General features: G+C 50.2%; 1 protein-coding gene across 1 annotated transcript in view; it reads left to right on the plus strand.

Moving 5' to 3' along the window:
• The first annotated feature begins 7,083 nt into the window (after nucleotides 1-7,083).
• The window catches only part of RUNX3 (runt-related transcription factor 3), a 75,294-nt gene continuing 68,884 nt past the window's right edge, over nucleotides 7,084-13,493 (plus strand). Inside the window, exons 1-2 of the mRNA XM_006862285.1 lie at nucleotides 7,084-7,196; nucleotides 7,411-7,558. Coding sequence (XP_006862347.1) covers nucleotides 7,501-7,558 — 58 coding nt within the window. The 5' untranslated portion in view covers nucleotides 7,084-7,196; nucleotides 7,411-7,500. The remainder of the gene's footprint in view (nucleotides 7,197-7,410; nucleotides 7,559-13,493) is intronic.

Below are 13,493 nucleotides of genomic sequence, written 5' to 3' on the forward strand. Positions count from 1 at the left end.
ATCCTGACCTTACCATGTGGTATCTAGGTTATTTTGAGCAAATGTATCAGCTTCTCCAAATCCATGGATGTCAGAGTAGAACTGAGAACTTAGGGTTTTCATGGCTGTGATCTTTTGGGACCAGATCACCAGATCTGTCTTCTGAGACACCACTTTGTTGTTGTTAGGTGCTGTCATGTTGGTAGTGACTCAGAGACCTTATGCACAACAGAACGAAACTCTTGCCTGGTCCTGCGATAACCTCACAATCATTGCTACTCTTGAGCCCCTTGTTGACGCCACTGTGCCAATCCATCTTGTTGGGGTCTTCCTTTATTCTTTCACACTCCACTTTACCAAGCATGATGTCCTCCTCCACGGACTGGTCTCTCCTGATAACATGTCCAAAGTATGAGAGACAAAGTCTGAGCATCCTGGCTTCCAAGGAGCATTCTGGCTGTGCTTCTTCCAACACAGATTCCGACACACCACTACACAGACTCAAACCACCAGCCTTTCAGTTAGTAAGCAAGCGCTTATCCACTTGTGCCACCCACAAGAACCTAAAATCTAACTAAATAACAGCACTATGTCTGCCTGGGTTCAAACCCTGCTCCGTAACTTCTGAGTTGAATTTGGGCAAATCATTTCACCTCCTCACCTCACTCTTGTCTTGTGCTAAATAACTGGAATTCATTCACATAAGGTGGTTGGCAGAGTGCCTGGTAAGTGCTGTATACGTGTTGGCTGATTACTGTTGCTATAGTTACTGTCATTACTGTTAGACTTGAGGGGAGGGTTCACAGAGATGCACATCATCCCTAACAGATGTTCACTGAACAGGAACAGAAAGGAGTCCCTCCCTCCCCTCGGCCGCTCTCCTGTCCCACCCTGACTAAGGAGTGCCACCTCCAGCCCACCTCTAGACAACTTAAAGCCTGTTCCACAGCAGGCCAAAGCCCCTGACAGAGCACTTGGATGCTAAAAAATAGCAGGGACAGGAATCTGCTGGGGACACCAAGGACCCAGCAAAGTGGTGAGTCAGTCCTGTGTGCACCCCACATACTACCCATCCTCTCTGGTCCCTAGGCCTCTGCTTCACACAGCTATTAGCAACAAACATAGTGACAGAAGCTCACTCTGACCAAGGGCCTCCTGGGTCACCTCTTCCCTGTCACACCCATTTTACAGGTGAGGAGAGTAAGGTTCTGATAGGTCCAGCCAACATCACACCATTAGGAAGACCAAAAGTAGGGATTTGAACTCTCTGTCCCAACTCCAAAGCCCCAGCATGTCAACCTCCCTGAAAGAAACTTTAGGGAGAAGGGGAGTCAAGGGGTGTCTTGGAGACACCATTGAATGTGGGATTTGAGGGCAGGAATTCCTCTTATCATGTGGTCTTGTGTGAGTCACTTCCCCTCTGTAAGCCTCAGTCTCCATGGCTGTAAAATGGGAAGAACCTCTCTGGCCTCTCCAGTTTGCTTTGAAAACTGCCATAGAAAGCATTGTGGGTAGATGGCAGTGGTGGGATAGGAGAGGGGGCAGTGCTCTTGAGAACAGGCCTGTTGATGGTGGTTGGAGAGAGGCCTAGCCCTGAACTCTTTCCACCTTTATTGAACAGTCCCCTCAGAGACTCCTCCACTTACCTAACTCTAGTTGTCTGGTTAACAGAGAGCTTAGCAATGAAATGTGTTCAAACCAACAAGTACGCTAATGGTGGAATCACAGGCCTAGGCAAAGGCGATGAGTGGAGTGGGCTGAGGCAGATGCTTAGAGTAAAGATAATTAAAGACTGTCTTCAATGCCACAAAACCTAAGGTGTAGGGGATATGACAAGGTATGCCCATTGAGTTGGCTGTGATGTCTCTGGTAGGAGAGGGGAAGGTTTTGTTCTAAAGAACACCATGAGCAGTTTCATGAGGCTAACTGAACACAGGAATCAGAGAAACTAGGATGAAAGGAAGAGGCCCAGAAAGCAGATAAAGATGGACCTTGGGCAAGTCTCTACACCTCGCTGACACTCCTGTGGAAACTGGCAGGAAAGCACTTAGCGTGGTGAATGTCCTGAAGACTGTGTGTAAAGTTGTCAGTTGGAAGCCCTTGGTTTGGTGGGATCAGAGCCTGCACTGGATAGACTGAGCTTGGTGTCTCCGTTCTGGCTTCTGGATGTGAAGCTCTCTGAGCAGCCTGCAGTGCTTCCAGAGCTTTCCACGAGCCCAGCACAGTGATTTGCTGGTGGAAAGCCTGGATTTGAACTCCAAAACCAGTAGTGCCCATCTCAAATCTGTGACCTGTCTGGTCCAGAAGGCTAAAATTTGGGGGTTATTTTAGCCATACCTGAAAAGTGAGGGGTTCTTTGTAAAGTTCAAAGAAAAGAACCTGTGTCTAATGCTCACGTTTGGCGACGTAATTCCTCAAGCACAATAATCCAAGGTTATCTTGACAATATCAGCCCTTAACACACGTTATGAAAACTGCTTTCATCACCACTAACGTTGGTAATTTGCCCCAGTGTAGACAGCTCATGGAGTTCACCATGTCCCCCGGTATAAAATGTCAATCAATATCCTTGGCTAGCAGAACCCTCTCTGGGAGACGATAGTTTCTGCTTCCATTATCCACTGAGCTGTCAAATTACCAACATCAGTTGCGCTCATCCCAAAACTTGTCTATTCCAAATGGATTTTCATGGTTACAGATCCCCAGCTCTGGGCCAGTTTGTCCCTACCCTTCCTCTGTTGTCTCTAAGAGGCAAATTGTCCTCAGTGCTACTAAGCCTTCGATGTAGACATGATGATGCTGTGATGACATTGAGGGGCCTGGAGAAGGCCCCTAAATTAACTGAGTGCCGCTTTCATTTGACCAAATGGGAGGTAGAAGGAGGAGATTGAAGGGTGGCAGAAAGGGAGAAGCTGGGGTATTTCTCCCCTTCCTTCTGTCTCAGGTGATGTCTCTATGGTGGCAGGGTCTCCTCTGTGGCTCCAGCAAATGCTAGGCTGGCTCACTATGCTTCTGTTCCTATGAGGCGGGCCAGCCCAGCATCTGCTAACTGCTCCCTGTGCCCTCTTATCCGAGGGATAGTGGTGGCTTCTTGTTGTGACTCATCCTGGGACCCCTCTATGTCTTCTTTTTCAGTTCTTCCATCACCTGTCTTGTCAACTCCATGAATGAACTTCCCTCAGTTTCCAATATTCAGAATGACTTCTCCTTTACTGGTTGAGCCCTGAAGGATGGTGATCTTACTGACAATCTGATGCAAAACTGGAGTCTTTGTTTTTATGAAAATTAAGGTGAATACTTTGGAAAGACTCAGCAAAGGCAAGCTGCTGAAAAAAAAAAATCTAATTAGATGTGGGTAGGACATTGTAAAAGATTGGAGGAAAATAGTAAAATCTAGAAACTGCTGCACACTGATTGCTTCATAAACTTCTCTACATTCATGGTCTACTGTAAAGAAACCAAGACTGGGAATTGTAGGTGGTCCCTTTCTGGGGTGGCTGAAGCCAGAAGAATAAGGGAAGACCATTCAATGTGCATTTATAAGTTCAAAGTTAAAGGAATAAAGGAGGTACTATTTTTTTTTATTCATTTCTTCAGCCATATTTTTTGATTAACCTGATCTAATTGGTTCAGAGGTTTCTATATGATTGGATTTGTGCCTCCCTATGGAAACAGAAGGAGATCTGACTGCCCACTGCAGGTCAAGGGAAGCCACAGTGCAGAAGTGACGGGAAGAGAAGAAGAGAACTCTGGGAATTGAACATCTACCATGAGCCCAGCTCATAAATAGTTATTTCCTTATTTAATCCTCTTCATAATAGCATCCAAAAGGTGGGTCCTGAAATTGGCCCCATTCCACAGGTGAGAGAATGGGGACTCAGAAGTGTAAAGTGTTTTGCATATCATCTTGTAAGAGCCAAAGTCGAATTTCCCCTCTGACTGGTCCCAGCCTCTGTACTCTTTCGACTTCCCCTGGTAGCCTTGGGGATTCCTTCATATTCTAGCATGGGTTTATGAGCTCATACAGTGAGGGCAAGGACTGAGCCTGGTGCTCAGTAAACTTTTGCTGCATTCCCCTGAAACGGAGTTAAACCACCTGACACACAGGCCTGTGGGTCCATCATGGCCTCTTGGGTTCCTTCATGTTCCCAAGTGTCATAGATTTCGTATGTCCTCCAAAATATGTGTCTACTTGGCTGGGCCATGCCTCTCAGTGGTTTGCCCATTGCAGAGTAAAGCAATCAGGCAGTTGTGTAATGATGTAATCATCGCCATCCACATCATGTGATCTGATGTGGTCAGTCTATAAGGGATTAGGGTGGGAGACAACACCTTAATTCAGGTTACAGTCCTGATCCAAAGTAAGGGGCCTTTCCCAGCACTGTGGAAGCTCTTATCTTACATCAGCTAAAAGGAGAGAGAAGCAAGGAGATGAGGGTATTTGACTACTACCAAGAAAGGAGAACTGGGAGTAGATTGAAGCCTTTGACTCAGCATCCCTGTGCTGAGAACCTCCTAGACCCAGGAAGATTGATGTCAAGACACAGGCAGTCTTCAAGGGCCTCCAGGCCCACAGATGTTGAAGGGAGACAAGGACCCTCCCCTAGAGCTGACACCCTGAATTTGGACTTGTCACCTCCTCAACACATTTCTGTTTGTTAAAGCCACTGACTTATGGTATTTCTGTTATAGCAGCAGATACCTAAAACACCAAGCCTGGACTCTAGGAGGGGCTGGGAGAAGGGAGGGAGAGTCCCTCAGGGTGACCCAATCTGCTTGTACGGGGCCCACTCTTTTGCATGGAAAAAAACAGCACACAGTGTAGGATGGTGTATTAGAAACTGGAGGCGGTGTCAGCAGAGCAAAAAACGACTCCTGGGCTGAGAATTGGGGGCCTGGGTTCTACTGACTCACAGCTCTGCTCCTGCTGGTGTCACAATTTCCACTTCTATAAAATGGCGGTCTCCTTGGCCAACTCCAAAATGCTTCCAATTTAACCAGAAGGCCAAGACACCTCGTCAGACTCCATCTGTACCGCTGACCCCCACGACCCTGTCTAGGTGGGCCAGCCAGTGAGTCTCCAGGTCTGTCCTGCAGGCTGACTGTGATGTGCACTTACTCATAATGGAGTCCAAATCACGTCACCGAGATTCAGTCAAGGAAACCAGTGTTTGTGATGCCCTCACCTGTTCCCTTCCCTCTGAGGAAGGTGTGATCCCCATTTTACAGAGAAAGAAACTGAGACTCAGAGAAGGGAAGTGACTTGTCCTTTGGTCTCACAGCTCAAATTCAACAGAGCTGGAACTGAACCTCACGTCCAACTTAATTCAGAGTCTGCATAGCTTTCACTATAAGCCTACTTCCTCTTGGATCAAATTAGAGCTCACATCTTTCTTCTCCCTATCCCACACCCCAATAAACTCCCTATTCATGGACAAGGGCTGAACTGTCTTGAGCTCCCAGAGGAGACATCCTGCTCACAGGTGATAAACATGGTGTGGCCTTGAACAAGCCTCTCCTCATCCCAAAGGATTCTCCGGCTCTGTGTCAGTCTGTAGAGCCACTGGGAGTCCCAAGCTGGTGCCAGAGTTTCCTGGGGGCATCCAGGAGACAATAACCAGGTTGCAGGAGGATCTTTCTGTGATCTCTGGATTTAGCTTAAAGGATGCTGAAGCCCATTATGGTATCATTGTGAGGTCCCAATCAGTGAGTCAGAGGTTGAAGTTCTGCCCATTCTAGAATACTGTATGGCCTTAGACAAACTGCTTTCAATGTCCTGGGCCTTACTGATCTGGCCTGTGAAATGGAGCCATTAGAGCTTGCAAGGCACCCTCCCCGGACACTTGCCTGAGCTTCTGAGAATAATAGCATAAAGGACTGAATTGTCTTCTATGTCTTTTCTACTTTTGAGATCTCTGTTCCTTGAATCCCCTGAGACATGAAGGGTTTCAAAAGGAGTCAACAAAGACTTGAAGGTATGTAGGTGCCGGCGTGTTAGGCTAGAGCAAAGAACTCCAAAGGTGTCCCTGGTCAGCACAGAGAGTTAAATGCTTGGCTACAAACTCAAAGGCCGGTGATTCAAATTGACACAGAGGCACCTTGGAAGAAAGATCTGGCAAATCTATTTCCAAAAGATCACAGTCAATGAAAATCCTCTGAAACACAATTCTACTCTGGCACACATGGACTCATCATGCTTTGGAATCAACTTCATAGCATCTGCTTTTTTATTGTTTTAGAAAACCCCAAAGGGATACACAGGTGAACAAAGTGAGGCAAAGAGCCTTGAATGACAAGGTGAGAGCTCAGAAGTACATCACGCAGAGGTTCCAGCAGCTTCCATGAGGACAGCCCTCATGGTGGGCAGGCCATGGTGGGTGTGAGTGTCGGTGAAGCCTTCATGTGTTTCCCATTTGTACTTAATCCCAATGCCCATAAAACCCCCCTGAAGTGCCACCCAGCCACACATGTGGACACCTCTCCCCAGCAGCAGAGGCAGTGGACAATGGCAGGGTGTTGGCCGCAGCCCAGGAGCAACCAGGTCATGGAGGGGAGTCCCATCAGTAAGGGGCCGGTGGGAGGCCCAGCCATCCAGACCATTATGGAGTCTCCCACACCGGATCCAGCCACCACTAGGCCGCCCCCGCGCCAACTGCTTTCAGTTCTGCTTTACTGGCCGCGTGCTGAGGCCAGTCCCACAAATAAAAACCATTGCTTTTTCTTTCTTTCTTTCTTTTCTTTTTTTTCCAAAAAGAGAGAGAGAGAGAGAGAAGCTGCCACAAGGTCCTCTAAAGGGCTGTGATGTCACAGCCCAGGTGATCGTGGCCCAGCCAATGAGCCAAGGCCGCGAGCTGGCTTCTTGCATCCTGTGAGCTGAGGTTGGGTTGACACTGTGCAGGCCTGGTCCCTCAACCACAGAACCACAAGGCCAGGCCCTCAGCTGCCTCCCGGGCGCTGCGCAGGAGCTGGTTGGCTCCGGGTCCTCCCCACCCCCTGGCCGCCCTCGCACCCACTGGAGCCTGGGCTCTGTGGAGGGTAAGCCTCATTCATTCATTCCTTGGTGGTGGTGCAGCCCGGCTTTGCTCTCCCTGCCCCTGCACACTTTCCACCCTGGCTGCCGAAGGCCTTGCCCGCGATCTAATGATACACTCTGCATACGCTTCTGTTGAGAATTTGTGGGTAGACATTCCTGTGGGACCAGGAATCCAAATTCTTGGGTACAAACAGAAACTTACTTTTCCTTGGGGATTTTTTTTTCTCTCTCTCTCTCATTTGCTCACATACACACTCTCGCGTTCTTTCCTTTTTTCTTTTTCGTAGCAGTAGGGGGAAAAAGAAGACAAGACCAAAAAAAAAAAAAACAAAAAACCTCCAACAAACAAAACAAAACAAAAAGCAACATCCTCCCCCCATCCCTTTTATTTTCAAAAGTAGCTAGGAAAAAATAAAACAACAGCCAACCCCGTCCATCCCAACCCAACCCCCTGAAGGGCTGAATTCTCGCCTTCCTCAGAGCGGGGTATGGCATCGAACAGCATCTTCGATTCTTTCCCGACCTACTCGCCGACCTTCATCCGTGGTGAGTAATGCTTGCCCGAGGCCCTGGGCTGGCCTTTTCGGGTGGGGGGCTGTGGCCAGGCCACGGACCACGGCTCTTCACCAACTGCCCAGCTACTTTGAAGTTCCCAGCCCATTTACCTAAATCTGCTGGTGGAGAGAGGGCTTGGTGGCCTCCGTGGTCTCCTGGGGTGGAACCTCTTTGTGGGACTTTTTTCCTCAGCTGGTTGGGACTGTTAGTAGTCGGGGCAATGGATACCGCAAGACCTCAAGACCTCAAGACCAGATCTCGGAGGGTCTTGAGGTGGAGAGGACATGAGGGGCATCTCTATGACCGTGGCTTCTTGCCTCATTAACTCGGCCGGTGAGGAGAGCTTGGACCCTCCACTTGGGCTCAGGCAGATGTGGGCTCTAGGTGACACTCCATGGTCCCAGAGCCACGCCAGCCTCTGGGGAGAGCCATGGGGGGCAGACTGGGGATCCGAGAGCTTCCGAGGACCTTCCCCCACCCGCGTCTTCCATATCATCCCCTGGGGTAAGGGAAGCAGAGAGAGGAGACAGAGGTTTCAGACTTTGGCTGAGAATGGTCACTACTATGGGCTACAGTAAAGCTGGTCAGCGGAGAGAACAGGCTTTAAAGGGTTTGGGGACTTGGTCACAGGGGAGAAGAAAGCGCTTCTGGATGACCTGTGCCTCTCTCCATGGCCTAGAAGGACTCAAGGGATTGTGTTGTGTGTTGTATCCTTCAGCAAGGGTGGGGGTTCAGGGGTCCCGTACTGGGGCCTCTGATTGAGGCTGGACCTCAAAGGGAGGCTTTCCTGCCTCCATCTGGTTCTTAGGGGGTGATGTGCCTTGGAAACCTCCTGCTGTTCAGAGGGTTCTGGGGCACTTGAGAATGAGTTTGAGTGACTACTTTGCTGATCAACCTAGGCAAGTTATTGCCCTCTCTGTGCTCTCCCTCTGATCTCCAATGGCAACACCCTCGGACTGTGACATTCTGACTGTCTGAGGTTGGAGGTGGATTGTGTATATGGACATGTGCCTCTGGGGTATGCATGTGAAAGAGCTCTCCTCCAAAATAGAGGGGCTGAGTTAGGGCTACCACTCCAGGATTTGGGGACTAGTACTGCCTTTTCTCAGCTGAGGTGGTCAGCTGAGATGCTGAAGTTGGTTTGACTGACTGGCTGGCTGTCCACTTGTCCGCCGGCCCCTCTGCTAGCTGACCGTGATTCAAGCCAGTCCTTGGGTGTCTGACTGTGCAGAAACTGAGACACATTTGGGTTCTGGCTGTCCAAGCACTTCTGCAAGAGCTGGTCCAAGAGTGGGGTCTACGCCTCACTCCTAGGGTGAAGCTGAGGCAGACTGTATGTGCTGCAGATGGGGATGGGGTCGGGGAGAAAAGGGGGCTGCTGTCCCCTGTGGTGGGGGCATTCCCACCAAACCTAGCTGTGGCTGGTGACAAGCTGCCATCCTGGCTCTGGAAGCTGAGAGCCGGGGCTGCTTCCTCCAAGCAGCTACTATTATAACGTTGTTTCCTTTGTAGTCCTCGGAGCTAATTAAAGGCAGTTCTGTGGCAAGAAAATAAGAGTTTATAAAAACCATTTGCTGGGTCTTTGTAATCTGTATTTCTCCCTCTATGAGCAAGACGGAGAAATGTAGGGTTTCAAACAAAGGAACCTTGGGAGACAGGCTGAGTGCCGCCCACCTAGGTCGGGCTCTTGATGCTGTGAGGCTAGGGAGATGGCAGGCAGGCAGCTGACAGAAAAAGAGAGAGTGGAAAACTGCCGGCTTTGGGCCCAATATGTACCCAGAGACAGGGGGTCTGGGCAAAGTGCACTGGTGTTCGAGGGTTTCTCTGCAACTCCAAGGAGACGTTCTATCCACTCTGTTTGGCTTCCACTCTCCTGCCCAGTTCTATTCCAATGTTCTACTCAGCCCGTCTCAGGGCTCCGTCTCCCCACTTCTATCCTTGGAGCCACAGGGCAACAGCCGCCAAATTCCATCCTAACAGAGAATTGTCCTCAGGTCCTACCTTCAGAGGCCAAACTGCACACTGCCCCTGGCCAGGTCCTTCACCATTTTGTGCCATGGACCCCTCTGGACTCCTTCCCAAAAATCACAGTTTTAATTGCACAAAACAAAATGCACAGGATGGCAAAGGAAACAAGTTTAGAGAAATATGGTCCTTACTGTGTGTGAACCCAAGTCAATTCCAACTCATAGCGACCCCATGTGGCAGAGCAAAACTGCCCCAGAGGTTTTCCTAGGCTCTCATCTTCAGAGGAGTCTCCTGTGGAGCCTCCTGTGAATTGGAAATACAGTTACCAAACTCTCAAACTGTGAGCTGGCGATCTGAGCGCTGCTGTAGTCACACATTGAATAGCATGACCTCGCAGAGAGGCTGAGCAAGAACTGTTGGGTGGTAATGAGCACAAACCGTATTTTAAAATAAGCTGTGACAACCAGAAGGAGACTGAAAACTGTCTGTGATTTCCACTGGTGGCAAAGCTTGTGGGAGAAGATTCTGAATTCCCATGAATGTATCGATTTTCCTGTCCATGTTTATAGATCACCTGCCCCATCCCCAAGTTCTGTACACATTGAGAACCCCAGGTCGACTGCAATGCCTCTCCTTTCAGATCCCTCCCCGGGCTGTCCTAGTGTCCAGATCTGTATCTTCCCTCTTCCTCCACATACTGTCCCCACACCGATCCCTTAGCAAAATGAGATGGAGCCTGCTCAGTGACACCCCTTGATTCCTGATCCCCCTCAGTCTGTGGAACTGCACTCTCTGAGCAAGTGTGGCCCCAATGCACAGCCAAGTCTGGGAAGACTTGGCCAAGTGCCTGGTCCTTAGCCACACTCTGTAACCCATGTGCTGTGTGACTTTGTCTGACTCACTTAACATTTCTGTGCCATTTTCTCATGGGTATAAGGTGGGGAAAGGGTTGGATTTGATACTCTTCAAATCTGCCCAATCCTAGTATGGTCTTTGTCTCTCCTGCATCATCCCTAGGGAGGGTCACCGGCCCTACCACTGAGCTCCTGCTACCTCAGTTTCCCCTCAGACCCAAGAGAGATGACTCTATTTTGTTCTCATTGGTAAAGACAGCATCTTGGCCATTCCCCTACCTTTGGGCATCTGTACTCACTAGCAACGGGAAGAGAAGAGGGTCTCTTGGACACACACAGAGGAGAGTCTTCCATTCCTGACATGTTACCCACACATTCCAACTGCCTCCCACCTTCCCTTGCGAGTTCTCAGCCATGTCATGTTGAGCCAGGGCACCAGAACTCCCTAAGTTCATTGGGGGACAAGGTTTGAGGAGAGGGTAGAGAAAGGATTTGATTCCCACCCTGCAGGAGACAGGTGAGGACGAGACATGAACAGGGCAATGCTTAACCCAATGAGCTGGCACCCAGGTGGCCAGACTGCAGGCATTGAGGTAGAGGGGTTAGGGGCAGAGGGGGCCAGCTGGGGTGCCCCATGCCCCAGTGATTCCCCATCTTTTTCCTATCAATCCTCCCTGGGACTCTCTGGCTGAACCAGTACCAGCTACCGTCAAGACAACCCCGAGTAAAACTCAGCTCCAGAGGATTTTTAGTGACTGGTTTTTAGAAGCAGATCTCTGGCCTTTTTTTCTGGGACGCCTTTGGGTGGACTTGAACCGCTAACAGTCTTGGTTAGCATTCGAGCGTATTAACAGTTTCTACCATTCAAGGACTCCTCAGGCAAGACAGGAGTGTTTATGTCTCAGACTGACAAATGAGGAATCTGAGACCTAATGGTTGTGACCCAGACATTCTGTGTGGCAATTGGCAAGTCCCTTCTTCTCTCTGGGCCTTAGCTTTTGCACGGGACAAATCCAGCAGTGGTCTTGAGGATCCCCGAGGGCCCACCCACAACTCTGTTGAAGGCTAACACCTTTAACCTGAATCTGCCCCAGGAGGCCCTTTTCTGTACTCGCTAGAGTTCCCACCTCCATGGCAGAGGATCCCAGCTGCTGCCCTAAGCCACAGCCCAGTGCCAAAAGCATTCTTTCAGGAACACTAAAGGCGGGGACTCCTCCAGGGAGGGAGCCAAGGAAAAGTGGTCTAAATTGTCACATGCAGGATTTAGGGGAGGTCTCAGGAGGAAAAGGAGTCCTAGAGGCACAGTGGGTTGGCATTGGGTTGTCAGCTGCAAGGTCTGCGGTTCAAACCCACCAGCCACCCCAATGGAGAAAAATGAGACTGTCTGCTCTTTTAAAGATTTACAGCCTCAGAAATCCTAAGGAACAATTCTACTCTGTCCTAAAGGGTCACTAGGAGTCAGAATAGGCTCAGAGACAGTGGGCTGGGCTGGGGTTTTTGGGAGGAAAAGGTCTTCATTTATTAACTCCATCATTCCACAAAAGTTTATCAAGGAGTACAGTATCAAGATCCCAGCCCCGGTTCTGAAGTCTGACTCTCCAGTTCAAATCCTGACCCTGCCATTTACTAGACATATGACCGGGCCTGAGTGGCTTTACCTGTGTGCCTCTATTTCCTCATCTATAAAATGAGGATGATGACTACACCCATCCGGGGGGGGGGGGGGGGTCACTAAGCAGAAAGAGTAAGTGTTCAACAAACACTGTCAGCTTGTTATATGCGGAGCCTGGCCTGGTGCCGGGAGCTGGGAACACAGAGTGACTGAGTCAGGAATCCTTGAAGTGCTCACAGACTTGTGGGAGATGAAACGGCTACACAGAAGATGACATGTAGGGTGCACTGTGTTATGATAGAGGAAGGATGATGGGGGCTGGGGAGCCTGGGAGGAGAAAGGACAGCTTTCCTGGAAGAAGGGCTCATGAGCGGGATTTTGCAGGGTGAGGAGGAGACAGAGAAAGGCAGAGGGAACTACCCGTCTGAAGGTGCAGAGGCAACAAAGAATGGGCTATGCCTAAGAGCAGCTGGGATGACTGCAGGGCAAGGAGCAGCGTAGAGCATTCCTAGAAAGGAGGCTGACCTGTGTAGCCCACGTATGCCTGGCCAAGCTTCTCCTAGCAAAAGTTGGGTAGTGGCCGGTGGTGACTTATCCTCCACAGATGTCTGGGATAAATGAAAAAATGACCTCTCAAGATGAGGCAGGCCAGGGTGGAGGCTAAAGGTGGGAAAAATGGCCCTGATCTTGACTCCAACATCACCAGATCAAGAAGGAAGCTACCCAATCCCACCAGAGTGGTCAGTGCTAAACAGGAAGCCAATGTCCTTTCCTAAGATCCATTGGGGGCCAGCAGTGGGGGACTTTCCCAGGATTAGCACTGAAAATCCCCGAGTCCTCAGATCTGTGCCCCCCCCCACCTTTGTCTCCCAGGTTAACTAAAACAACGGACTATCTAGCAGGTGGTTGTGCCTATGGCGCCCTTCCCCATCCCCCTCACACACTAGGAGATGGGCAGACTGACCACCAGCCATCCCATGCCCACTACGGTGCTGGGCCCCTTAGCAGTGGCGGCCTGGCCAGCTGCATACACCCTCTCAACCAGACCACCCTGCCTGTCCAGAGTGTAGACCACCCTGCATGTCTTAGGCTACAGGGACATTCCTGGAGCCCCCCACCTACAGGGCTTGGGTGGGCCTGAACAGACTCCACACAGTGGGACTGTGTGTCCAGTCCTCACCCAGTACAGCCGGCGGGCCCCAGCAGCCCCACTGGCCACATAGAGAGCCCATTGACGCCTCAGCCCTGAGGCAGCCGCATCAAAGCTGAGGTTTGCTGGATCACCTGGCAGTGGTGGGGGGCATACAGAGGGGAGGAGGAGAGACAGATGCTCCTGAGCAGCAGGATCTAAAATCCTTTCCTTCCAGAAATCTCTGAGAGGAAAGGAAAAAGCAGCTTCTGCTGACTCAGCCCATACTTCTCCATAGCTGGGGAAATTGAGGCCTGGGCCCAGAGCTCAGAGGAGCGGTTGAAACACTGGCTCTTACTTGCC

The sequence above is a fragment of the Chrysochloris asiatica genome, unplaced genomic scaffold (assembly GCF_000296735.1).
Source record: "Chrysochloris asiatica unplaced genomic scaffold, ChrAsi1.0 scaffold00047, whole genome shotgun sequence".
Lineage (NCBI taxonomy): Eukaryota > Metazoa > Chordata > Mammalia > Afrosoricida > Chrysochloridae > Chrysochloris > Chrysochloris asiatica.